Source organism: Aythya marila (genome assembly GCF_965140915.1).
Source record: "Aythya marila genome assembly, chromosome: 1".
In the NCBI taxonomy this organism is placed as follows: Eukaryota; Metazoa; Chordata; class Aves; order Anseriformes; family Anatidae; genus Aythya; species Aythya marila.
In genome coordinates, this window is record NC_139042.1 from 61,315,946 (window position 1) to 61,343,723 (window position 27,778).

At 38.1% G+C, this 27,778-nt stretch overlaps 1 protein-coding gene across 1 annotated transcript in view; it reads right to left on the reverse strand.

Annotated features, from left to right (window-relative positions):
• COL4A2 (collagen type IV alpha 2 chain) overlaps positions 1-27,778 on the reverse strand; it is a 135,421-nt gene that overhangs the window by 35,928 nt on the left and 71,715 nt on the right. Inside the window, exons 4-16 of the mRNA XM_082761364.1 lie at positions 14,693-14,827; positions 14,566-14,610; positions 12,338-12,454; positions 11,584-11,655; positions 9,982-10,017; positions 9,821-9,883; positions 7,460-7,495; positions 6,750-6,791; positions 6,125-6,199; positions 4,964-5,008; positions 3,701-3,760; positions 2,852-2,896; positions 222-275 (exon numbers count right to left, since the gene is read on the reverse strand). Of these exons, the coding sequence (XP_082617490.1) occupies positions 222-275; positions 2,852-2,896; positions 3,701-3,760; positions 4,964-5,008; positions 6,125-6,199; positions 6,750-6,791; positions 7,460-7,495; positions 9,821-9,883; positions 9,982-10,017; positions 11,584-11,655; positions 12,338-12,454; positions 14,566-14,610; positions 14,693-14,827 (825 nt within the window). The remainder of the gene's footprint in view (positions 1-221; positions 276-2,851; positions 2,897-3,700; positions 3,761-4,963; positions 5,009-6,124; positions 6,200-6,749; positions 6,792-7,459; positions 7,496-9,820; positions 9,884-9,981; positions 10,018-11,583; positions 11,656-12,337; positions 12,455-14,565; positions 14,611-14,692; positions 14,828-27,778) is intronic.

Genomic DNA, 27,778 nt, shown 5'->3' on the forward strand with positions numbered 1-27,778 from the left:
TTTAATATTGAAACAAAAGCCCAAGAAACACACAAACACACAAAAACAACTTTCAAAAACACTACAGAAACTTTTAAGAAATCTGAGACATTTCAAGTTAGCAAACAATGTGACTAGTTCAACAGTGCAAACAAACTCTTTGACTGTTGTTACATCACAGAGAAGAAAAACAAAAAATACGTCTAGTTTATGCCTTCTAGCAAATGAAATTAAAGCAGTACCTTGGCACCTCTAGGACCGTATCCACCTGGTAGGCCATCAGGTCCTGAAAAACCCTGTAATACACATAAAAAGGGTTGACTTTTCCTTTAGCAGAGAGACAATAAAATTATTTGGTCTGCAGCAGCTGGCTTCCCCTGATGTTACCGTGAAAATTATGCAATAGAGCTGAACAGTTTGCTTCCTGGTGTGTATCAATTCAGGTTATACTATTAAGTCTCTTTGTGCTTTAATGTTCCATCCATTAGACCAAACCTAGCTCCCATCAAAGGCCAGAGGAACTTGCTGTGGCACAGGTTCTGGCAACGGTGCAGAGGGATGGAGCAACTACACTTGCACCATCCCCTTGGACACTGCAGGGTGGGAGAGTAGAAGGAGGATGTCCTCAGTGCTGGTCAACCCTGAGGACCATGGACCAGACAGACAGAACATGCCAAACTGTTTCACCAAAACTAAATGAGTCTGAATCATGATGAGTGCACTTCACTGGAATGCAAACAGCAAGCAACAAAATAGCATGAAGTGCACAGGTCCTCTTTGCTGTTTTCCAAGCAGACGTAGTTGGTTTGGCCAAAGAGAAGTCCCCCAGCTCAAAGAGAAGAACTTGGGACCACCCCTGAACATGCCTTATTCTACCTCTCCTACCCTCAGGCAAGCTGTGTCCTAGAGAAATTTTCTATCCCCACCTGCCACAGAAAACATTTCAGTATCTAAGGTCCTACCCACTTCACTCACTTAAAATGGTCGAAACTCGAAGTGTGTGTATTAAAACACGTGGCAAAACACAACACATCCAATCAAAAGGACATATTTCAGCTGCTGGAGGTGCACAAGGAAGAGTGCAGATTTCAGTGATGCAGATACAGAAGAGGTCAGAACCTGTATATTGTACTCAGTTTCTTAAAAACCTTTGTTCTCTATAGAAAACATTGATAGGTACTCAGTAAAAGAACTGGGGTTAAAAAGGTGAGCTTTTAGTAGAAAACAGTGGCCAGATCCTCAACTGATATCAACTAAAGCAGTTTCACTGAAGCCAGTAGATTTGTAAAATTCACAATAGTTAGATTATTACCCAGCATTTTTAAAACAGCATCTCCTAATTTTCATAATCGGAACAGCTCCTACATGGAGCATTAATTTTTATAGCATGCTCTAAAAGATATTTACACAATTCCACCGCTCTCAGCAAGACACCATGAACTGAACCATAGGCATCAAGGACCTTTCTGTAATGGCAACTATACTGCAAGCTATCAGAAAAGCAGCATTAAGTATCAGGTGTAAAATCTCTTTACGCTAGGTGGAGCTGGTGGTCTAGAAGTGAAGCCAGCAGCTTCCTAATTAACCAATGCTTCATATAATGTGGGCAGGCAAGGCAACTATCCTCTCTGAAGAATCAAATCATTCAAAAAACAACAAAGAGGGTATTATTGTGAATCGCAAACCAACCAGCCTATTCATAGAATCACAGAATCATTCATGTTGGAATAGACCTCTGAGATCATCTAGTCTAACCTTTAACCTAGTATTGACAAGTCTACTGCTTAACTATGCTAATTAGTACTGCAGCTACACGTTTCTTGAAGACCTCCAAGGATAGTGACTCAAGCACTTTCCTGGGCAGCCTGTTCCAATGACGCACATCTCTTTCAGTAAAGAAATTTCTCCTAATATCCAACCTAAAAAAAAAACAAACATAAGAACTATTCCTTTCCATGCATGTCCAAACCAATGTACATTTCACTAAAATTGTTGCCAAAATTTACTTTCAATAAAGGGAAGCCATTGACCATTTCTGACCAAAGTGGGAACCTAAGTTGAGGTCAATCATTTGGCTTTAATGGCTTTTGCATCACTCTCTCCACACATGTATTACTGCCACACCACCAAGTTTTGTGATCAACTGAATACTTGCACAACAGTTACTTTTATTGCTTCATGTGCTTTACGTCCCATGTGTTTCATGTTATTATTGTTTTACCTTGGTGGCAGGACAAATTCATAAACCTATTAAAGATAGAGAAGCAAAGTCATGCAGCTCATAGTTATTTGAATACTTCATGGAAGTGATTTCTAATGCTGACTGAAGAAGCCTTTTTCTGAGCATAAACAGAAAGTATGAGCTCTTACTTGTCTGACACAATGCTATTTTAAATATTTGGGTGTGTTTCCATGGGGACAGAGATTTAATGGTGTATTGGTGTATTTATCAGTTTCCTTCCTTTTTTTTTTTTTTTTTTTTTTGATATCCAAGATGTAGCATAGACCACAGATCTCAACCATGTCTGTGTGTCTGCAGAAAGCTGTTCAAACTAGTAACTTTTTGCATCTAAGAAGAAAATTATAGAAATCATGGTAGCAGTAAAAGAAGAAATGAAAAAAACAATTCCCCACAGCACTTTTAAAATGTGGTCATGTAGAAATGGAAAAACGAACTTTAATTACAGGACCATTTTTTTCTCACTGATGAGTAAACTAACTGACACAAAATTACAATGATAGAAGAATCCAGATGATGCTTTCTAGACTACAGTTGGTGGAATTACAGGCAGAATTTGTCCTCTATAATTTACTTTTCAGACAGATTGTCTACATGTGTGTTGGAAACAACAGTCATGTATGCAATACTCACTCTTTCTCCAATGAGTCCTGGATAGCCATCGATACCAGGTAGTCCCTATGAAGGCACATTGAAATTAATAAATATAAGTAACATCATAATAAATCTTTTAAGAACCATTACTATTTCTTAGACAAAATAAGTCTGACAATTATTTAGAATCTCTAAAACTAACAGTCAGAGTTCAGATACTTTTCCAATGTGATTCACGTATGCTGCAAACACAAAAGATCTGAAATTTACTCTGGTATTAGATTTTTATCTTCTTTCTCTTAATCGGGAGATTACAAATCAACCATGAAGATTTTAAAGTCTCTGAGATTTTTAAAAAATATATGCTGAGTACTGTTCTTAGTCTGTTTAAGCACCTTAGAAACAGTGCTCCCAGAGAAACATCCATAGATGCTACAAAGTAGTAGGATTTATTTATTTATTTATTTATGTTTCTGGGGTAACTGGAGTCAAACTCGTGTTTGCTGAACACAGTTTGAAGAGAGCTAATGTGGAAATCGTAAAATTAAGACTATGCTGGGGATCAGGGGAGGAACGATCCTCCCCTGGGGAGATCCATGGGGATCGCGGTGAGCGAGCACAGCTTTGGGTGAGTGATGCATGACGTTTCCCCGTGAGGGTGTAGTCAAACCTGTGAGTCATGTGGGGCCCTCCTTCTGTTACCATTTCACAATGCCATTTTTCTTTTCCTGTACCAGGGATTTCAGAGCTGCCCATAACTTGGAAGACATGGGCTGAAGGGCTCTCATGTCTGTGGCTTGTTAACCTATGTTTTGCTCCTAAAGGCAAAGTCTCAGATTGGACTTGCACATTTAGCAATACTAATTTTACCTTTGAGGAGTGACTCACCCTTTGTCCTGCGAAGCCCGTTACCCCTTTTTCACCTCTTTCACCAGTGTATTGTATACCCTAGGAAACATTACATTCAGATAACATATTTCTACATAAAGTGCAAAAAAAAAAAAAAACCAAACAATTTTAATGGAAGCTAAACAGAAGGAAAAAAACATCATTGTAACACATGCATGATCTAATTATAGCTGCATGTGAAAGAACCAGTGTCTTTAAAGTAGAGTGCAACATGCTTGCTTCATTACAATAGCAGGATCAGGCTATTAGGCAGAGGACAGGGTTTCCCTTCTATCATCTCCTCCTTTATTTCTTTTATTTCTTTCTGTGACTCTGAAGAGAAGCCAAAGCAATTGTTCAGCTATACAACCAATTAAGCAACTCAGCGTATGTCCAAATTATAGCTTTAGAGAACTATTTGGCAAATACAGGCATGCTACTACTATTAAAAAAAAATAAAAAAAAAAAGGAGAAACATATCTGAAACATATCCCACTCTGCTACATCAAGATAAAATCTGTGGTTTTACTAATAGAGTCACAACAAAATTCTGCATGTATAAAATCTGACCATCAGCTAAAAATATGACTAGGAAGTGCATACGGAGGGCAGCAGGGCTTACACTGCAGGTTTCTGCCATAACCCATAACCTCATTGGGAAGTTAACCAGACTGTTTGAGAAAATAAAGCTCTGCAAAATACCCAGTGAGGCATCCCAAGTTGGTGAAGACTGTATTTTAAACCACTCTGGGAAGTAAAAAAGAACCACTCAATAGTAAAGCTATTTGGACAGACTAGAGTTTGCATGTGAGTTAATTAAACCACATTCAGTCAAATTCAGTTGACAGCTCTAAAAGACACAGCAACACATGGGATTATTCTCAGTCAACAGACCTATGAGACCAAAGGTTTGTATGTGCTGGGCAGCAGACTGAGAAGGATTGAGAACATTTCCTTACATACATATTTAATGGGATTTAATGTAATTTTTAACATAGCAGACCATCAGCAGTAAAGAGATTTATTAATAGTTATAGCTAAAATTTAAATAAAAGTGTGAGGGAAAATCTTATTTTGGTAAACCAGCAAGAAAAGAACAACAGATTATGCTGTGAAGTTCTTACACATCATGTTGTTTAGATTTCCTAAAGCATCAGAACTGGTGCCCCTATTTGTACTGCTCCATATTATACCATTTCAGTGAAGAATGCACCAGTATTAACTCTGATATTGTTTGTCTTTGATGTTCTCCACTTGACTTACTGGTTGTCCAGGTTCCCCTTTTTGCCCTCGTTCTCCTCTTTCACCCTAAAAATGAAGAAAAAGTGTTCAGATATGTTAGGCATTCCCATTTACATTTTATTAACTTTTTTTAATGCAAAAATACAAATCTTTTTCAAAAAAAAAAAAATTAGATTTTTTAAAAAAATCTATATATTTCATAGTTTTTCTGAAAGTATTTCTAGGAATATGAACACTGTAGGATATTTCCAGGCTTGTTCATAAGATGCCTGGGTGATGAGTGCCTGGTTAATGCCTATAAATAAATCCACTTTCTTCAAGTTCTACCTATTGCTTATCTGTGAACTGTCTGATCAGATGTAAGAATTCCTCTTAGGATGAGAAAAATTGGAGCCTACTCATGATATTGTCTATATCTCTAAACTGACTACAAAGACTGTCCAGACAACTAGCTCACATCTTCCCTTAGTCATGGAAATTCCATCTTGACACCAAAGACATTTTTACATCTTTCAGTATCACACCAGTTTACTTATATTTCTGGAGCCACATGAACTTTGTAGCTTCAAACTCAGAACTGAAAACTACTGGTCTGGACATTGGTGCTCACCACAGAACATTCCTATATGAGGTATGACTATCTCTGCTCCCAGTAAGAAGCAACAGATGAGAATAAACTGTATCTTGCTGTAGAGGATTTCTCCAATACCTATGGAGAAGCCTTTACTATAAGTATACAAACATCTGCACCACAGAGATATGTTACATAAACATACACGACAATTCTGATTGCTTCCCTAAAATGTGCTTCTTACAGGAGGATGATTTAATTCATTATTATGGAAAATGAGATACTGAATGATTTCTCAGATGATATTTCTGGTTGTAAAATCAGAAGACATCAGTGACGACCAGTAGCTTCATACTTGGGTTTATTTAAACAAAAATAGCAAGTTTGCTATGATACCTCCAGTCTTACGTTGTGAGAAGTGCTTTCTCAACAGCCAACATAATAACAAAAGTACTTTATGATTCAAGCTGCAGGAAAGCAGCAGATTTGTCTTTTGACAAACTAATGTCTTCTACGTACTATATGTAAAAGCACATTTATCCAATATTTTAGTTTTGATAGTAGAGAGCTCTTAATTCCTCTCACATTTTGGGAAAATATTCTGTAGTTACCTTGTGTTTGTCAGAGGGGACACCTGTCAGTTCTTTTGTAGGAAGCCCGGGTGGACCTGGTGGACCTGGTGGTCCCTGCAGCGAAAACGTAAGGGTATGTTTACTAACAGTTACAATACCTTGTCAAGTTGTTGATCATCTCTGGCTGATGAATAGGATGAATGATGAGTAGAAAAAGAGGGATGCATATTTTCCCCTGCTAAGAATACAATTCTAAACCTCTAAATAAATTGATAGCAAGAAACAAGTTTACTTTGTGCTGTGATAAACATAAAGCAATATGTGCTCTTGCCCTGTATGCTTCCAGAATAACTTTAAAGGCTATTGCTTTATATAAAGGAGTCTGGCTCTACACATTTCAGAAATGTCACCTCTGATTTGTGTTGGTGTAAATGAAGGCACAGTTGGACCAAGACTAATGTAAAAGTTAGATGTAAAAATTAGTTCAGTTATGACATTTGTTATGGAGATTATCAAATATAGCTTTCAAAACTATGTTTGTTTTTCTATTATAATAATGTAATATAGTTGCCAACTGATAGTGTATTTAAAATAGGTTCCTTTATAAATAGCAAACAACATCATCCTGTCCTGTAGTGATACTAATTCATCAGTTTTTCTTTACCTGTTCGCCTTTTTCTCCATAGAAGCCAAGGCCCCTGTTGCCCTGCAAAAGCAATAGGTCAAGATTTACTAAAAGTACAACCTGGTTTTCAAATGCAAAATTCAAATTTAAACACACTGAAGGGCCTTTTCAGACTTAGAACTCTGTAGGATGCCACTGAAGAAGAGTAACAAGTAATAATCTAGTTTTACCTCAAAGTATTTTTAGAGATTTAGAAGTATTTTTATAGATGTAAACATCAGAAAGATGACTCTAATTGAAATCTCATGTTACCAGTGTTTCTTATAACAGACTTTGAGTCATTCGCTGAGTAATGTTGTGAAAAGATCAAGTACTTTAGCAATTTTTTTACGGAACCAAACATTAAATAAAAATACCTAGGTGGGTCAGAACAATTAACTTATATATTTATTTTTTTTTCCACTGAGATACAATTGAATATTGTGCAGACTGAAGGATTCTTTGTTAATGGGAAGCTACTGTGACTACAGTAGCAAATTAAATCTGGCTCTAGAACTGGTTTAATCATTTCAGGGCAGCCGATCCCAGTGTAAGATTAACTTCTTGTGGTATGCAGCCAACACAGAAGGTCTTGTGCTACACAGCCTTTGGATCAGCCTGTGGTTCTTTATTTTACTGCCTCCAAGTGGGTCTTGGATAAACCTTAGTGACACAAAATCAACATGAACAGCTTTGAAACAAAGACTTACTTGTGGTCCTTGTGGTCCTGGGGGCCCTGGTGGTCCCTAGGGAAACAGAATATGTGAGAGCAAGTTACTTGTCACTTTGTAATCAATGCATGCAGGTCAGTTACTCTATGTCAGAAATAAAAGCATGTATTTGGAAAATAGTGTAATCCTTAGTGCTCAATGTACTATCCTTGATACATTAGCTGTGTTTACTGCTCTGAAAAATACTCTTCTAAATCATATAATAATCTTTCCTAACATAATAAAAGTCTCCTGGTTTATGAAATTCTGAAATTAATGAAATTCTGTTTTATTTCAAGTAATAAGAACTTGTGCTTTGGATCCTGACCTAGTAACATTTTAACTTCAGACCTAAAGTTAAGCACATCTTTAACCACTTCACTGGACTAGTGTCTTGGTACTGCATTGGTGTTTAAAGGGTGTTAAACTACCATGAGTGTATATCAGATTCCCAATTTGGTATATTACAGAATGAAAAAAGAAGATGGTGGGAAATGAAACTAGAACAGACATAAATGCTTGTCTTACAATATAGTCTTACAAGAAGAGCAGTAAGGAAAGCTATTAATTGGACAGAAAACCTACAGTGCTTCAGTCAACTAGGGTAGTTAATAGGCTCCAAAGGATCCTAAGCATTAAAAACTGTCAAATGTGGGAGAGGTGGGGTGAATAAGAAGCATGAGCTTTTCAGAGAAGGAGATGGTGAATAAGAGGAATAATAAAAGTGAGACAGCTGCCGATGGAACTGACCACCTGCTGAGCCCCAAAGGGGGTACAACCTGGGTTATGCAACATCAACCCAAACTTACAGAAAAAAAGATCATGATGGTCAGGCGAGACCTAAACTTGTTATATATCTCTCCTTTGCTATGTGTCTTTGTGTAAGTACACAGTAGACTGGTTCTGACAAAACAATGCTAAATCAGTTTTGGTTAGTCAAGGAGTCTGTGAGCTGTTGCCTAATCTACAGGGCAGATGCACCGTGCGGGCATGCTGCCTCTGGAGGAGCCACGTTTGCCTTCATGTGGGATCTAGGACTCGAGGATGAGGAACGGTGCAAACCTGGAAGCATTTCCCAGGTCCCTCCCACAGGTCAATCACAGTTTCAGAGATGATAAAGATAGTTTGAACTATTTTGTTAATAGTGGAGATGGTGGGTATCCATCTACTGTGGCAGAGTGTTCAAAAGAGATGTTGAGATGATTGTAACCAGAGGGATGTACTCAAAAGGCTTAGAAAATGCACTGTTCATGTCACTCTTTACATCTTACATCCAACACAGTGTCCTGGGAATAGTAGGCTGGGTCTTCTGTGTGAGGCTCATGAAACTAATGAGTTCACTCTAGGAACAAAGTAAAGGACTGAGAAGATTTTCTTTCAGGAGGTTCAGAAGAGAAAGGTAAGATGCAGCTTACCTGCAGTGATAAAGCAGACACCGCAGAAAATTAATTTTGGAGAGGCTTAGCATGCTGTGAATTTAGTCCTAGAATTTTATTTTATTTTATATTTTATTTAATTTATTTTTTGGGGGGAGGAGGCTGGGTGTCCCTCATAAAAGGTTATGGAGGTCATTTGTAAGAAGCCCTGAATTTGATTTTTTTTTTCCCCAAAAATTAGTGATGTAGAGAAGGTCTGAAGTAAATGTTGACAAATAAAAAGATGAAAAAGTAAGTAAGTGCTATAAAGTTTCTTACAGGAAAATAAAGCAAGCCTAAATAAAACATAATAAACTGAATTTGAATATCTGCTTTTCACCCATAAAACCGTTAACCATGGTAAACAAGAAATGTAGAAAATGATATCTGTAGAGAACACAATATTTCCAAAGAAATAGTCAGTACCAGTTGTCAACTCCAGTGCTGTAAATGTTGACTTTTGAAAAAAATACTGAAAAAAAGTTTAAAAATAAAATGGTCTTCTAAAAACTAATAAAGAAAGTTATCTATTCAATCTCCTGTAGGAAGGATGAATAGCTGATAACCACATCCTTCATGAGCAGAAAAGATTACATATTTAGATTCTGATATCTCAGAGTAGGGGGGCGTAGATTCTTAAATGGACTGCAATAAATAATCTCTACAAAGAAAACTCTTTCAAGGAGGTTAAAGAAATACAATATAAATCAAGACCTTTAGGTAATACATGGTGAAAGAAAGTATACTTCTTTGTGCAATACTCATCACTGTAGAACCACTGTCTTAGTACTTTTTTCAAGGTTTTCTATCCAAGCACACCTCCTTGCTATTTCTAAATTCATTTTTTCTCTTCATTTGCTATGCTACAGTTCAACATAATGAATATTGCTGAGATGAATCTTTCATTAGGTTAATTTCCTACAGAAAATATTTTAAGCATACTTACTGGTCTTCCTCGTTGTCCTCTTGGACCAATAGGTCCTTGAACACCCAGTATACCTGGAGATCCCTTTAAATTGAAAAAAGAAAAACCCAAAACATCAATTCATGTTGTTTTGATATCAGTTACTGTTGACACTTTATCACATTTGCTGTACTATTACTTACAGGAAAACCACTGAATCCTGGATCCCCAGGTTCTCCCTAAAGAAAACAAAGAAGTAAAAAATGCAGTAAATACTATACACAAAATTGAATAAAATATTTTCTTACTAGCTTTTTCTTATTCCAAAAGCTATTTAAAAATCATAGTATATATTCCATATAAATCCTTATATACAGATACATTCAGTGAATATTTTGAGATAATTTGAGATAATGTGTTTTATCATAGATTGATTTTATACTTTATATAGTATAGTTACATACAATATACTTGGAAGGTACAAAGATGGTTAGTGAAGTTAGGGATCCAAACTGCAAGACTGAGACGGAATGTTTAATTCCTTTTTGAAAGACCCATCTAATCAGTAGCTTAATTAGGGATACAACATAAGCTGAAATGTACAAGTTAATTTTTCATGAGTTGCATGGGAATTACCAAATCATTTTGATTCTCTTCTGAGTCACTGAGAAGCTCTTGGAACATACCGTTTTCAGTGACCACATATTTTAACTGCAGTACATGTTGAAATGTTTTTGGAAATTGGATCCAAAAATGTTCTAGTGCAAAGACCTTTCAAGCCCATAAATAATACAGCATTCAGTCCAGACACCTTCAATCATCTTAACTTTTTTTTTTTTTTTTTAATATGTCTAGATAATTTGAGTTTAGTTAATGTAATGATCTGTGGAACCAAGTACTTTTTGAAATGAATACAGGTGCCAGTACCTATTCTTGACTATAAATACTTGAGTAGTTCTCCAATTACTACTAATGAGTGAACAGAACTTAAAGTTTCTGAAAGGAAAAGATTCCATTAAAAAAAGTCAAAAGACAAATATATTTTGGCACTCATCACTGGCATAAAATTTACTTAAATGAACTTAGCAGATCCCAGTGCTGAGTACAGTTCTAATGTAGCTTTGTACTTAAATTTGTCACAGTTTATACTCTAACAGTGTATATAACCACTTATCATTATCTGATATTTTCAACTTATACAAAACCATATATATGAGAAAAAGACTCAAGTGATCACAGAACAAGTTTTTAGGATTAGATAGAGTAAGGGAACCCAGAAGAATACTTGGGGATAACTAAATAACTGAATAATACATTGAAGCATATATTATCACAAGTCAACCAAATTCCTACATGGAAGTTATACAGAAAGGATCATAATATTAAATGGAATCATTCAGTGGAGAAAACTGTGAGAAAGGAATTATTTTACCAGGAATGATATATGGGTAGTCATCGAATAAAGAGGATAATACTTGAACTACAACATTTACCACTTTTATTTAAAAGTACAATGTTACAAATGTTTTAAAATCAACAGGTTTATGTCCTTGTCCAGTACCTCTGCAATCCACCTGCAAACTGTAAGTCCTTGCAAGTAAGCGAGTGGACATTTCCTCCCTGGATAGGCTTAACTGTAACCAGAGACAGAAGAAGCTGCCTGGCAAAACCTACACAGAATTTAAGTGGGTCTCTAGGAACGTGTCTTCCAGAATGTAAGGGAAACTCATTCTCCATCACCTGTTTTAAAAACAGTATTGAGCATTGACTGAAAATTCATCAGCTTGAGGGAGTGACACACCTACCCGGTATTGTCTGGCAATGTCCGGTGGTAGTATATATGGCTCCCCCTTCTGGCCCTTTGGTCCTTGGACTCCCTGGATGTGACCGAAAAAAAAAGGAAAAGTAAGCTTTCATATCATCTGTGAATGCATAAACAGTTACGAGTAATGCAAAATATCTGTAAGGTTTTTCATGAGCATATATGTACAACTGTTTGAAGGCAGAGACTACGTGTATGTCAAACTCTGGAAAGCTGTGGTTCACAGACAAATTATAAACCCTTGTGGTACCTTTAGGAATGGATTTAAAATACAGGGGAAAGAACTCCCTGTTACTTAGGAGTGATATTATGGGATGGCACCTGCCAGATAGAGCCATGGCTGCAGCTACTTAGGGCTGACACATAGGCTGGTAAATCAAGGAGCTCCAGTGCTCATTGCAGCATGATCCTACATATTGCGCTATGGCAAGCCAGTATGTTGGGCATGGATAGGGAAGGAAAAGGTTACTTTCATCAGAAATTGTGAGTCTGATATTCTTTTACTGCTTTTGGATAAAGTTGTACAGGATTTCTTGAAGCAATGACCCTGCAGGACCTACATGATAGGTATGGCAGACCTTCCAGCCCTAAGTGTTATGAAGGTCATCTGGGTAAGTCCACAAGGATGCTGTGCTGGGCCAAAAGGGCCCATCAGTTTCCAACACACACTTGCATGAAATACAAGTACTTCAGTAATGATCTTCATTTTAGGTATCCATTTGCTGTCATCTACTTACAATGGTACCAGGGAAACCAGAGAATCCAGGAGTTCCTGAGTCTCCAGGGTCACCTACTGTCCCGTTACAGCCATCATGACCCGGTTTCCCCCTTGATCCTGGCTGCCCTGGATGACCCTGTTGAGGAAAAAAAAAAAGTGTTTATCTATCCATCTGTTTCTAGTTTTCCTTTTCCTGTAGTCACACAGTATTTAGACATTCTCACATTAAGCCCAAGGCTTGGATCCATGGGAAACTATGATTTTCAAAGAAAGAAACAGACAGTGCCTTTTTTTAATATAGCTGCAGCTTGAACCAGATGCCCCAGACAGTATGAAAAAAATGAGTAGTGAAGGACCTTTCAGAAAGGGTAAGAAAGCTATGTTCAATGCAGTCTCTGTTAACCAGAGAACTAAGCCAGATGAGACTGCTGTGCAGGGAGCCACCAAGAACTGAGATTGTTAAGAATTTCAGTGCTTCACACTGGAGGAGTGGGAAGAAAGGTTCATTACTGGCTTTGAAGAGCTTCCAAGCTAGGAAAAAAAAGTCACTGATGCCTTTGGAGCTAGGTTGGGTGCCATGATGAAGCTGTAAGTACAGAGATGGGAAGAGATCAGGTGGGCTCAAACCAAGGGTGCTGGGGATACTAAAGTTCCACATTGAGCCTCAGGAAAGCAGGAAAAAGTTACTCCTGCCTTAAAAGGAATTTCCATTGCAGTGCCTATGTTCACCTAAATTATACTTATGATTGCTTTGCACTGGGATTGATGAGAAGCTAATCTGCCCTTGAGCAGCTTTCTTCCAGGGGGCTCAGTCAGCAAAAAAAACAACACAGAAACTAACATAAATAGAATACTTTTCTTCCTTCTTCACTACTTAAAGCAAGGGCTTTCTTTTTGCTTCTGCTCACTTTCTTAGAAGAAAAAAGAGATCTGTCCATGCCCTCACCTAGCTTCATCAAATACTCATATTCCTCACTCCAGAACAGACCCAGGTTTGTCACCCTCCTCTCTTGGCCTTTAGCCCCACATCCCAGCACTTTGCTGTTACAGTTCATATATGTGCCTATTTGCCTTCTCTTCTTGCCGTGGTCAGCGTTGTGCTTTGGCCTAAGAAAACTGGTTGGAGAACATAATCAAGTGGGAAGGGTGGAGGGCTTGAGGATGCATGCGGGTTCAAATAGTATCTGAAGGCATTTATCCCCCACAATGCAATTGCAGAGGTTGTGAAAACAGGGCTAAAAAAGAAAACTTGCTCAGGTAGCAGAAGCGGTCCAGCTATAGTAACATGGAGCTTCAGAGGAGAGTGATTTACTCGCAGGAAGACAGAGCACTGAGAAACAACTCAATGATGTGGTGGGGCGAATGAGATCCTTGGCTACAGAAGGTTTCTTCTTCCTTTAAGGGTGATAAGGAGAGAGAGGAAGAAGAGTGTGTGAGAGAAAGCTCTGAAACTCGATACAGAGCTCTTTAGGAAACAAAAAGGGTGAAAGTAGAGTGGATGTGGATGTGTGGGTTGCAGAGTGAGGCCCCGGTGTCAGAGAGCACTACAAAGGAAACCCAAGCCTGGGAACTCTGTCCAGGGATTCCAGTGACTCAGATTTCTTTGTTATTTTATGACACAAGATGTAAAGGAGTGTAAGCTGGGAAAATACTGTGCTGTGAACTTTACCCAGTTTTCCTCTTTGAACGCTTCAGTTTCATGGACCTGGACAATTTGTTCAAAGTTTTTGAGATAAATAGTTTTTTTTAAGACCATCTCATGCAAGCTTTATGAGATATAAACCAAATAACAATGGTTAGTATTCTTACATTTATTGGTCTTTCTATGTACTTTACAATTCTGAAATAATTAAGGCATGACCCACTGGTGTCCTTTGCTCACTAGCCTAGGAGATGTGGAGAACTTATCTCACAGCTCTTTCCTACAAAAGAACACACTTAGCTGGGTAACCTCCAGGGACACAAGAAATTTCCTTCTGTTTTTGTCCCTTTTTACAAGAGGATTTCTCCAAAGGACAAAGCAAACGGACCTTAATTATCAGAGGGAATGAGCGGGAACACAGATTCTATTCTTTTGCTGTGCATCTGCAGTTCCACTTACTTTAGCAAATGCCCTTAGTTTAACAGCGCGTATGTGGCTGATGCAGAATTCAGCCCAGAGACTTTAATTAAAGTACAAAGTCATTAAACCAGTCTGCAATATTTGCAGTTGGTAGTTTCTTAAACATGAGGTAACCGGATACTTACAGGAACGCCATCTGCCCCTGGGAATCCAGTGACTCCTCTTAGCCCCTAGAGTGAAACAGCACAATTAAAATGATGTTCTGTCTAGTATTTTGCTCATTAGCTAAAACATCTGATATTCAAAAGTTACCATTTCTCCTTTGGGTCCACTTATTCCTGGATGTCCTCTTTCACCTTTGTGACCTTTGGGACCTTGCACACCTGGGATCCCCATCAATCCTGGTGGTCCAGGGAACCCCTGTGATCCAAGGAGTCCTGGCTGGCCCTGATAAAAGTAATAAAAAAGCATTTATTTAGGAACAGTTATGATGTGTGAAGCTGGGTTAGTTATCACTCCTGCAGTGTAGTCAATCTCTTCAAGAGAAAATAAACAGAATCTCTTTTCATTCCAGAAGAGCAGATTCTGATGAATGTCATCTGGAAACACCATACATAAACTCCAGCAAAGTGACTACATTGTGCATGACAAAATGAATACATGGGAATGAACTCTCAAATCAGTATTCACTACTTGAACATTTGCTGCTACTCTATGAAAAAAGTGTTTTGTCTGGAGTAGGTAGAATGACTTCTCAAGAGAAGGAGGCTGATACTGAATGTCATGAATTTCTGCCTGCATTTCTGCCTTTTGGGGATGGTATTTCTATTTAACAGTGGAGCCTGAAAATTATTAGACAACACCATTAGGGTATGGCATCCACATAGGTTGAAATGTTGCATGCAGGTTTCCCTATCATTAACAGTTCCCTTCCAGAGCTGGTTTGGTAGAGCAACCCTAATGACACTCTTCAAGCCATTTCAAACATTGTTTAAAAATAATTCTCTGTTGACTGCCAACATCACAAGGCTCATCACAAGGGAAAAAAAATCATTTTGAAATGACACAATGGTGGTTTAAATAATGGGGCTGTGACAGTATGTCTGAGATCCGTGAACCAAAGTATTTGAAAACCATTCCAAATGCAGTGTCACCAAGGCACATGTGTTTTGTATGCTCTGTGGTACTCACTGCATTAATGACAGTAATAGTAAATTGATAGTCTTTTCTGGAGAGAAATGCTTAAATGGCACAAAGCACCATTTAACAAGACATTCTAATGAAGCAGGTTCTAATGAAAGTATTTTTAAAATGCAGCTAGATTTTCACAGGTCATTCTGCAACAGCATTAATATCTCACAAAGCAAAAATTATAGGAAAACATGAACAAATAGATGTATATTTATATTAAAAAAAAAAAGATAAAAACATCAGTATAAAATATATAATGCAACAGTTTAAAAATAGTGTAAAATATATCCTATCCCATCTTCCTACAACAGCTTACTTCCTTTTCCACTCTCACCCATGCCTGGAAAGAAAGAATTAAAAAATGAATGTAGTCTCTCTCCAAGAAATGCAGTCGTTCAACTTCATTTAATGTCATTGAGATTGTCATTGAGAAGTGAAATAAGACAGCGTGGGGACTTGAAGAAGTGAACACGAAGATATCCTAATCCTAATTTCTTTGTATTCAGAAAGCAGTAGACAAGCTACCAAACAATGTTTAATTGATTTTAGGCGAACTTTTATTCTCCTATTAAAGGATAGGCCCACTTGTGACACAGTTTCAAAATGTATTTGTCAACCACGCAGAAAATCACAAAATCACAGAATGGTTTGGGTTGGAAAGGACCTTAAAGACCACCCAGTTCCACCCCCCTGCCATGGGCAGGGACACCTCCCACCAGATCAGGTTGTCAAAAGCCCCATCCAGCCTGGCCTTGAACACCTCCAGGAATGGGGCATCCACAGCTTCTTTGCCAGTGCTTCTCCACCATTTGAGGGAAGAATTTCTTCCTAATGCCTAATCTAAACCTACCCTCTTTAGTTGAAAACCATTCCCCTTTTCCTATCACTACACTCCCCAATAAGGAGTCCCTCCCCAACTTTCCTGTAGGCTGACTTTAGGTACTGGAATGATGCTCTAAGGTCTCTATGGAGCCTTCTCTTCTCCAGGCTGAACAACCCCAATTCCTTCAGCCCGTCTTCATAGGACAGATACTCCATCCAGCCCTTTGATCATCTTTGTGGCCTTCCTCTAATACACCCATGTCCTTCTTGTGCTGCGTGGCCCAGAGCTGAATGCAGGGGTCCAGGTGAGGTTTCACGAGAGCAGAGCAGAGGGGGAGAATCACCTCCCTTGCCCTGCTGGCCATGCTGCTTTGGATGCAGCCTAGGATGTGGTTGGCTCTCTGGGCTGCAAGCACACATTGCCGGCTCATGTTGAGCTTCTCACCTGTAGTTGAGAAGTTGAGTTGTCTTATTATCACAAACTACAAAATAAACACCATGACTGAAACATAGTGTACTTCTAGTTAAAAAAAATAAATATCATTTTTCATACTGTTTTTGTGGAAAAATGCTGTCACAATAGTTTTGGTAGTTTTTATATTTTAAACCCCATTATATAATATCAAACAAGTCCATACTGAGAAACTGAGATAACCAAACAAAGTACAAAACTCAGTGCAAATATTTTTCTTTTCTTTTCTTTTTTCTTTTCTTTTCTTTTCTTTTCTTTTCTTTTCTTTTCTTTTCTTTTCTTTTCTTTTCTTTTCTTTTCTTTTCTTTTCTTTTCTTTTCTTTTCTTTTCTTTTCCTTTCTTTTCTTTTCTCTTCTCTTCTCTTCTCTTCTCTTCTCTTCTCTTCTCTTCTCTTCTCTTCTCTTCTCTTCTCTTCTCTTCTCTTCTCTTCTCTTCTCTTCTCTTCTCTTCTCTTCTCTTCTTTATTATTATTATTGTTATTATTGTTATTATTATTATTATTAATTTTATTTTTCTGGGAAAAAGACTAGGAATGAACCAGTATGAAGAGTGAATTACATGTTCTTCCTCAGGGACAAGTCACCAGTATGGATCCTTGATCATGCAGATCTTTTGCTATACCGTTATGATTAATTTGACAGAACTGATGGGTTAGGTGCATTACCAAAGGATACCATGGATTAGTATTTGAGCTGACACCACAGAAGATGATCTCTCTTGTACTTATAACCAAGCCTGACCTCATACAGCTTCTGTACTTGTAAAGGAAGTCTGCTTTTGGGGATTATTGCCATTTAGAAGGCCAACATATTTCCATTTTTCAATTCAACGGATTGAGAAGAAATAAAGCTTATATGAGTACACACGCAATGATTCCTGTTGACAAAAGGTACACACATCTGAGCAAGTAGCAGCTCATTTTCCTACACCAGTCGCAGCTGGCTACTACAGATGCAGCTTTCTCCACATAAGCAGTTTTCAGTCTTTTAAAATCAGTGAATCTCTGTTATCCTATGGAGGTGCAAACCCTTATCTAGCCATGTTCGCAATAGCCATACTTTTGTTAGTTACCTGCCTCAAATTGAAAGCTGCTGATTAGAAGCACTAGAATAATGATTTAAACGGGAACTAGTGTGAGCTCCAAGGTACAAGGTCAGGAAAAAGAAGCCTTTTCTGACTTCTTCTTGATTTACCTATCTTTAACTATAAAGGGATTGAGTGAGTACAAATGAACATATACCATGGAACAGCCTTTTTTTTTGGAAATTACAGATAATATTTCATCCATTCTAAAAGATGCACGGTAGTCTTTTTTTTTTTTTTTTTTTTTTTTTTTTTTAGAACACCATCTCAGTATCTATTCTTATGCTCTTGCATAAGATTTTTATCTAGTTAAAAATTCCATCATACTACAAAGTTTTAAAATCTAATTAAATACTTAAGCGAGTTTATCCTTTCCCACATGTAGAAATCTGGGAAGGAACCTTTAAAATGGATGAAAAGTATCTCACACATCTGCGAAGAACATAGAAAAATTATTCAAATTCAATTTTAGGGATTTGAGTTGGCTCTAGTTTCAATTTAATCTTGAGAGGTTCTGGGAAGAAACATTTCAGTTCCTTCCACAAAGAAAGTAAACCATGGATTCTGCATACTGGAAAGGTCACTTCTTTATTATATTGAAGTAAATAAAAGCCAAAGGAGATTAATTTGACAGAACTATTAAGAGAACAGAATTATGAAAGGAAAACCAATTCCAGAAGCCACTCACCCACCTGAGACATATAAAATGACTTTTTGGTTCATATCTGCTTACATTTTTGGGGAAGCACACAGCAGACAGAATGAATGTACGTTTTCAGTTGTAACTTTTGACAAAATGCTGGTTATGGTTATAATTATTGAACCTGTGCATAGCTTTCTGCAGGGAGTTGTAATACTCCAAAGCTGGCATTGCATGGGACACAGTTGTATCTCTAATTCATATATAAAATACCACCCCTATTGTTTGGGGTTGCACTCCCATCTTTTTGTCTGGTAGGGAGGAAGAAGTAAACAAGGAATGGAAAATGAGGAAGAGAGCAGGGCAGTGCCGGTGTCCCTTCCCCATGCTTTCCTGGTTATTATTAAATCACTTGTTTGTTGAGACACTTGGGTGGACTATTTAATATTAGTTGTAATAAAGACAAGGTAACCAATCCTTCTGGGACTTGTTCATCACGAGGCTAGAGACAGAGCTGGAGAATTAGTTAATATTATGACAGTTTGTGCAATTCTTCAGCCAGTTCACATCTTGGCTTATGCTTTATTAACCTTGGATTAATAAAGCTTGGATTAGCTTTATTAACCTTTGTTAACTCAGACATGTAAGCTTTTACTCTACTTTCTTTATGTTAAATCTTTTGTTGAACAAGTATGTCCTCTCTTCATTAACAAATGACCTAAGAACATGTGCTCTTCTGCAAAGGTCATTAAGGAGATTTAAGTAAAGACAATCAATTTGAAAGGTTCAGTCAAATACAGCACAACTCAATTATTAGAGTCCTGAATACCCCTGTGTAAAATATGCCATGCATGCTACTACTCTGGTTGTGCTCCTGGAGGTTCAGAAGTCCTAGAAAATTCTACAAAGCTGTGAAATTGTGTCTGGATTATATTTCCAGGTTAAAAAAAAAAAAAAAAAAAAAAAAAAAAAAAAAAAAAGAGGTAAGCCTATGGGAATATGTTGTACCTGGCTGTCATATTTTAGGTAACTCACAAAGCACTTTCTCTGGTGCTCCCTTTTCTCACCTGAAAAAGTATTGCAGAAATGTGTTCTGGCCCAAATGTCTCTCCAGAAGAAGGCTTCACATTTTGCTGGGGGGCACTGGAACTCTGCATGGCACAATTGCCCCTTACTGCCACTAGATTTACAGGCTGGAGCTACAAGGCTTATGGGAACATGCATAGCATACATGCATGGCATACTATGGCAAAACAGCTCAGAGGGAGCATGTGAAACGAAAAGGAAAAAGTGGGTGGATGGAATATCTTGAAGACCAACAAGGAATTTTATATTCCTTTTTGTTCTTGTACAGGACTTCCTTTACCATTCGGACACATTACAAAGCTACCAATGTCAGGATACACTCCCAAATAGGCAGTCCCCGCTCCGCTCTTCCTGTGACTCCAGCTGACTGGGAGAGGTCTCGCACAGTCCTTGTGGCCAGCACAGCCATGTGCAAAAGCTATTTACAGGGAGGAGCAGAGGTCAGAAATTTAGGAAGCCTGGAGGAAATCTTCCCAGAAAATATTTGCAATATTGTATATACATTGTCCCCTGTCCAATGACGTGCATGAAAGAAAACGCTGTCAGGGTTGTCATTGAATTTAATCACTGCATTTTGCAATTCAGTCCCAGTGGACTTAGAAGATCCTGAACAGACTTTTAGATATGTACTAAATGTTCATGTATTGCAGCTTGAACTTCAGTTTTTGTTTCTTGTAGGATCAGTCAAATGAAAGAGAGATGTTGTGTTGCAAAACTTTCTTCCTTCTAATTTACTGTGAAATTTACACCATGGAAACAAAACTGGTAGACGAAGGTGTGCTGATTTTGAAAACAACCAATTTTGGGGGCTTCTATACAAATAAAGGCATAATGAATGTCAGTTCCTGCTCTGGAGGTTTTAAAATACAAAACGTTCATCATGAATCACTGAGAAAGCTATTTACCAATGTTTAGATATAAAGAATGGAGAGAATCAGTGATTTGCAATAATGAAGAGAGAGAGAGAGAACCAGAGTTACTGCAGAGCTTCACGGTAATTGAGCCCATTTTGCTGTATTTCATTACAGACTTTTATTTTGCAACAGCTTCTGGTATATGGAATGTGATGATTCAGTATTCCCCACATGAAAATGACCCTTGTAGACCATAATTTGTTTAACAGTGGACAAGAAGAAAGGAGGTTGATTCCCTGACATTTCAGAAAGGTCATTTGTGAAAGGACAAGTTCGCTTCCTGCGGGAAGGGGGATCTGACCGTGATGGCCAAGCATGAGCTCGGACTTTCGCAAGAGGGCTTGGCCTCGCACGGTTACTCTGAGAATGGATGGGAAAGGGAAGCGACAGCAAGAACCTCGATGCAGCCCCGCTAATGAAAGACATCGGCAAGCAGAACAGAAGGCAACTCACCAGGGAATAAAATCAGTTAGATGGGAAATTAACAACTTCTGAGCTGGTTTAAAGTGTTAATCCAGGAAAAGGCATTCTAGAAGGCACATAGGAAAGAAAGCAAGGAGAGAAGTGTCTGGAGCATCCATCCACACTGCTGGCCCGTGCATGGGAGCGGGATGCTGCCCCTTAGGTGGCACCAGGCATTGCCTTCAGGCACAGCCATGCAGGTGCAGCTGGAGCTATGGGCATTTCTTGCATTTATGCTCTGAATCTGCATCTTGCTGTCTGCAACCAAGTGGTTACCAGCATTAGGAAGGGGTGGACTTCTGTGATCTCACAGGAATATTGATTAGCAAAAGAGGCAAACCTTTCTCGTGTGCCTTAACCTGCTGGGTATTCAATGCTAAAACACAAGAGTAGCACTGAAATACTCAGCAGACTTTAAAAAAAAGTATATTTAAATATGTACTAAATATGGTTAAATATGGTTATTATGTACTAAGCATGGTTCATATTGAACCATATGGTTCAATATGGTTATTTCTGTTTTGAAGTTCTCTTTCATTACTTTACAGAAGGTTATTTAGCTGAGTTTCACATTCTAGCTCATTTTCTCAGAGAAAGCTTTCCTTCTCATTTGTTAAAAAGCTGTTTTATTTATATCAAAAAGTAAACAGAAAATTATAAAGTTGACTTTAAGTTAAAAATAACTGAAAAATGAAGCCAGTTCAGCCTAGTGGCATGGTAACAATTTGCTGTTCTTTCAACTATATTGTCTGGACATGTGACATTTTCTCTCAGGACAGTGGCGACCAAATGACATTAATGTTAATTCCAGAGCAGTGATTCAGCTTGCAGATTTTTTTTTATTATTATTTTTTTTTGTTAAGGAAGGAACAAACATTAAGTCTCCTTAAGAAAGAACTATGAAAGAAGCCACAGTCCTTTTCTGTAGTCAGTAAATGAAATAATTTTGTACTGCTTTCTGTTCCCACGGTTTGATCTAATTTGTGATCTTCCAGAAAGTTGCTATGTCACCCAAGAAGATAAAACATGCATAAAACAAAATATGTGCTGGAATGTGTAGGTCAAGCACTCAAAAGAACTAGTTAGAAGTTTCTTCATGTCACAAAACACATACAATTACATGTCAGAAATGCTTTCTGTGCTTTGCAGAGCTGCTGCAGAAAGAATGATATTGGGACCATGTCAATGCTCTGTTGAAGATAAACACTGGACGAGTCTAGACAAAAAACAAAACAAAACAAAACTCACAAGGATTTCTGTCCTGTCTTCAAAAGGTCATTACATGGAGGAAAGGAGAAGATATAGGCATGAAGTGATGGGCAAGAAGGACATAGTGTTTTTGTCTGCAGAGTCAGTGAAGGGAATAACTCTGAAAGTCCAGAGTGTAGTTGCACAAGTTACGAGGTGGCAAGTAAATTAAGATTTGTGTTTGCAATGCACCAGGTGCTTGTGAAGCCTCCCACCATTCATGTTCATACTGTGCAGTAAATGGAAAGTTCCTTACCCCATCACCACTGAGAAGTCAGCTGCAGTAAGGTCAGCATGTATGCCAGCACTAGCGGTGGAGTTGGGGCTGACAGGCTGTAAATTCACATCCTGCTTTATATCTTGGTAATTTAATGGCTTGGATATTTAGAAACAGAATTGAGATATATTAGCAAATATATCTATCTGGTGAGCACGTTCTACTGAATTATGTGACAGGACTTGAAAGGCCTTGAAAGGCATCATTTTTCTAAACAGGATTGTATTTACTGAGCACATGTGGTCATTTATCTGCCTACATTCAGTGTAGTCAGCCAAAGCTACATTCAGGCGAGGGTGAAATCTTATGGCATGGTATATCCTAATGTAGACATTCAAACTAGTCCAGATGAATACACACTGAATGTGGCCATTTTAATTCATTGTCTATAAAAGGAGCTTAGGTGCCTAGCTCAAATATTGACCACATTGTTGCTTTCTAAATTAATCCACATTGTAGCTTTCTAAACTGTGCAAGAAGGTAACACCCTAAAAGATCAATTGCATATTTGATGGTTAGGATGAAGAAATAAACTTGAGTGGGATAATTATGCTGCTTGAAAAAAAAGAGCTGGATGTAAATGCAATCAATTTACTGAATTTGGCAGGTAGTGATGCAAAATAGTGGGATTTTCTTGGAAGTTAGAAATGTTTCAACTGATCAGATGATGATAATGCCATGCGCTCAAGAGTATATTCACTTATTACAACCATATCATCTGGCCCCTACCTTACTTCCTTTCAGGCTACTCATATTTCTTTTAGGCTACTAAGAGTCACATAAGTGCCACCACTTCTGCATAGTTTCTTAGCTCAATTTCTGTCATCCTTATTCAAAGCATACCAAAATTTCTGCTGACATCAGGCTCTGCTAAAGTTGTGGTAAGGGGCTCTAGCTGGAGGTTAAGGGGAAAATCATCACATTTCAGAAATGTGCAGAGTGAGCAGAGCTGGGGCTGGCCTGACACTGTGGCAGGTGCTTTGGGCTAGTATGAGAGTGGAAGTGTGATGAATGGAGCTATTCATTTTATATTGGTGAAATGAAGAGCATCAGTCTAACACAGAAACAAACAAACAAACAAACAAACAAACAAAACAACCACACTTATATTGACATGTAAGTGTTGCCCCCCTGAGTTCCAAATAAAAGCTTTCTCTAAGACAGTTAACTAAAATAACGTAGAGATGTTATTTGAAATGAACTTAAACATCAGCAGTGAAGTTGAGCTCATGAGCTAGTGATGTTTTACAGAGCAATAAAATGGCATTGATTTATCCTTGCAAACATTCATTAGCATTTAATTAATTGGAAAAGGGTAGTTTTTAGTCAAACAAAAAATTCACTAGAGACAAAAAACATCTTGCCAAATTTGCTTTTCCAACCAGACAAATATTAAGATGCAGGGTGTGGAGCAGGAGGAAGCAGGGAACTCCCATTTACTTCGTGACAGCTGCTGTATCATGCTTATATAAAGGGGCAGAATTTGGTCATGGTACCTATCAAATGTTTGACTGAGTATTTTGAGGGACAGCAAACGCCTCAGACATATTTAGCACTATGAGTGTGTTTTCAAAACAGAAGAAAATTCTGTTCATTCAACATGGGTTTTGACAGAATTACAAAAGCCAGACAATTTTCAGGGCAAAAAAAATGTGTGATAATTCTTCAAATCTGCTAGCATCTACATTGCCATTTTTTTTTCCCCGCTCATTTTATTTGGATTATTGTACTAGGATCAACTGTTTTTTATGCCTTTTACTAAATCACATCAAATCCTAAACCTTGCATAATGGAGGGAGCCGGCGCTCCTGTTTCGGGTAGCGGCACGGTTACTGCTTGGCCAGCCAGGCTCCTAGAGACAAGACAACAAGCAGCACCTGCTCTTGTTGGAACATTCAGTAATAGACTCGAAAACTGATCTGCCAGCCCAATTGTTTTCAAATGGCTTTTGGTGGTGTGTGTGGGAGTGTTCTCAAGATCCTAAAATTCAGGAAGTTCGACACAGATGTTTTTTGTCAGTAGGCGTTGGAAGCACCAATAGTAACATCTGTTCACTTTTTCATATTTGTGAGAACATCTTTTTTCTGTCCAAAAACCATTCACTGTTGAAATTTCTAAATTGTGCAACTGGCCAAAATGTTAAGCTCATTAGGCTCCATGAGTTTAAGACTATGTGAAAATTAAAACCCCTGCAGGAACTCGGTATGTCATATGCCAATCTTTCCATTCTGTGCTCCTCTTCTGGTTAGACAAAACTGTAACTATTTTTGTGGTGGGAACAGCTATCAAACTGACTTGATCATTTAAATGCAACTTACTACTAGCTACTTTAGCTGTAGAAAGAATTTAAATCCCTTACAGAGGCTGTGACTGTTTTAATAAATTCTGTGCTGAGATACCCTCTCCACACGGGAGCCCTGAACATGCTCTCCAGCAGCCAGCACAGGGGACTTGTTGCAGACCTTAGGCACCTTCATACTGCAGTCCTGGGAATTTACAGCTTGGGATGGTCTCTGAGTTCCCAGGAAGGCCAGGTGACTGGCTCTGAACCACCAGGAAAGACTGGGGGCTCTGAGGCAGATGTGCACAGCGCTCTGAAGAGCCGCTGTTGATACAGAATAAGTGACATCTATTTTTCTCTTAACACTTCTATGGCCAGATGGTCCTTGAGAGCAGCAAGGTGCCGTGAGATCATCTGAATGTAGCTCAAACAGTTGTTTTCTCTATATGAGTTGCAAATCCTTATGTTAGTATCAATGAGGACGGTGTACAGATTTCAGCAACAGGGACTCTACTGAAGCCTAATGATGAAGCTACATGAACCCTAGGTCTTCCATCCAGTGCATGTGGCTTGCTAGCATAACACCATCACTTTGATGGTGAGCCTGGCTTCATGCTGGGCTTGTCTCCCAAAAAAATAAATAGTCAATGAGAGGTCTTGCCATCTTTAGGTAGTAAGTGGAAATACTGAAAACTCTCAGTTCTTTTTTTATATAATACAATTAGGTTTCCTGTCTTCTGTATGCACAACATTTTTATAATTTTACAGTACTACATCAAGCTAGATCAACTAGATTTAGGGGAGCTGAATGATCGGGGGAAATTATTATAGCAACTGATTCCTTGGAGAAGTCTCTGTAATCCCACTTTTTTTTTTCCCTCTTTTTTTTTTTTTCATTTTTTTTTTCTTTCTTGTAATCAGGGAGAAGAGTGAAAATATTTTCCTTTGAATCCTAAAAGAAATAGTTCCATATCACCTAGCTGAAAAAAATACTCTTTTTGTGTAATGTTGCTTGTGATAGCAGTCCTGAAGATGGACCAGATTGGTATATGAACTTGAATAGGAAGATATAGTTCTCCAGATCCATTATGAAATCTAATTTTTCCATTACGTCTAGTTTTAGGTAGCCAAGTGTGCCCACACATCTTCTCTAGATTCCAAAATCTCGTCACTTGTGGGAAAGGATGCTCTGGAGAACATCATCAGCAGACTGTTCTACAGCTGTTCATGGAAAAAGCCTATTTATTATTTCAAACACTGATTTCAAAAACTATTGGAAAGTTTTAAAACTTTTACTGTAGACAATGCAGGCTACGTGGCTGTTTCACCAGAGGACCAGAAGAAGAATCAAAGCAAAACATTATTTTTGATCCTTTATTCCTTTTCTATCTGCAGATAATAAAGGGAGTTAAAGTACTATTAAACTGTAGTGGCGAGTTACTTTTTCTTGAAGGAGGTACTATTAGTTTGACAGGCCAGGGAAAAAAAATAAGGTTGATCTCTAACTGGTGGCAAATGCAGGTTATGTGAAGGAACAGAAAGGCCTTCCAGACAAGGAGAAACAGCAGAAGTAGCTTTCACATTCCACAGGAATAACAGAGGTTGTTAAAAAATTTGTTGTGACTACTAATCTGGCCCAATCACTGGGGACTAGTTTCAGGCTTCAGTTTGAGGAGAGCATCTTCAGTATTTCAGATTCTGGTTGTGGAGTGCCTCTAAGCTGTCTTAAACTAGTGCCTTCCTGGCAAAAAAAAAAAAAAATATGATGTGCTAGCAGTATGAGTTGTGTCAAATAAATCAGTACTGTGTTGTCTTCATGAACTTGTGATAAAGTACCTCCATAAAGTGCTTCCATCAGACTCATAGGAAAGACTGCATTTATTGACAGGGAGCTTTGAATTGCTGGTGATGAAAGGCAACAGTGGTGCAGTTCACAGGTTAACCATAACCCTGAACCTCTGCTAGTTTGCCTCTTCTGCTTTACCCTTACTGCTACAAGCAAGGATGAAAGAATTAAAAAGTAAATAGGAAGCTATACCTCCTTTCCTAAAAATTAACTGATCCTGAAACATGTGTCCTAGATTTATAGGTCCTGGATCCACTGGGAATGTGAAACCTGAATGGCCACCGGCAGCATCAATCATCTGTGTTTTTGACAATAACAAATGAACTTCATGTTCATGTTTATGTTTATGTGGCTCCTATGGACCTTTGACCTCCCTCCCTGCTTTCTCCACTAAAAAGGTTTCAACTCTAATTTTATAACTTCCTCTGTACCTAGGAGAGCTTATAGGTTTTACTTAGCTGCTGAAAAGAGCCAATGTCAGCTCTTCTACACAAGCTAACACCTGTATTTTATATTTCCATCTTTTTTATTTTGCTTTTATTTTGTATTTTTCTTATTTTTGTAAAGAGCCAAAGAACACATTATATGAAAGCACACAAACCCTGAGCAGTATCATTACTGAGTGCTATGGCACTCAGTACAGACTGTCGTAATGTGGATGGTCAAATGAGTCACTACAGCCTAGAGATCAAGAACCCCCAAATTATATGGAAAATAACCAAGGCTAACTAATAACCTGCCCTAGTTGACCCTGCTTGAGGGGGGTGATGGTGATGTGCACTAGATGATGTGAAGAAGTTTCTTCCAACCTTAACCATTCTGTGATTCAGAATATGTTTGATGTCCAGGATCCTCTCTGAGGCCCTGTAAATTAGCTTTTTACCAGATCTACTGTTTACATTTTTTCAGTGCTTAGATTTTTTCTTCTCTGTGGTGTCTGCAATTTATTTTTTTAATGTCTGTGTATGTATTTATTCTCCCTTTGGTTTGCTGTCTTCAGATCTCTGTGTATCTAACATAAGCCATAAAGCCTTCTAGTTTCTTTAAAACCGATAAGGGGTCATTCACATGAGGCA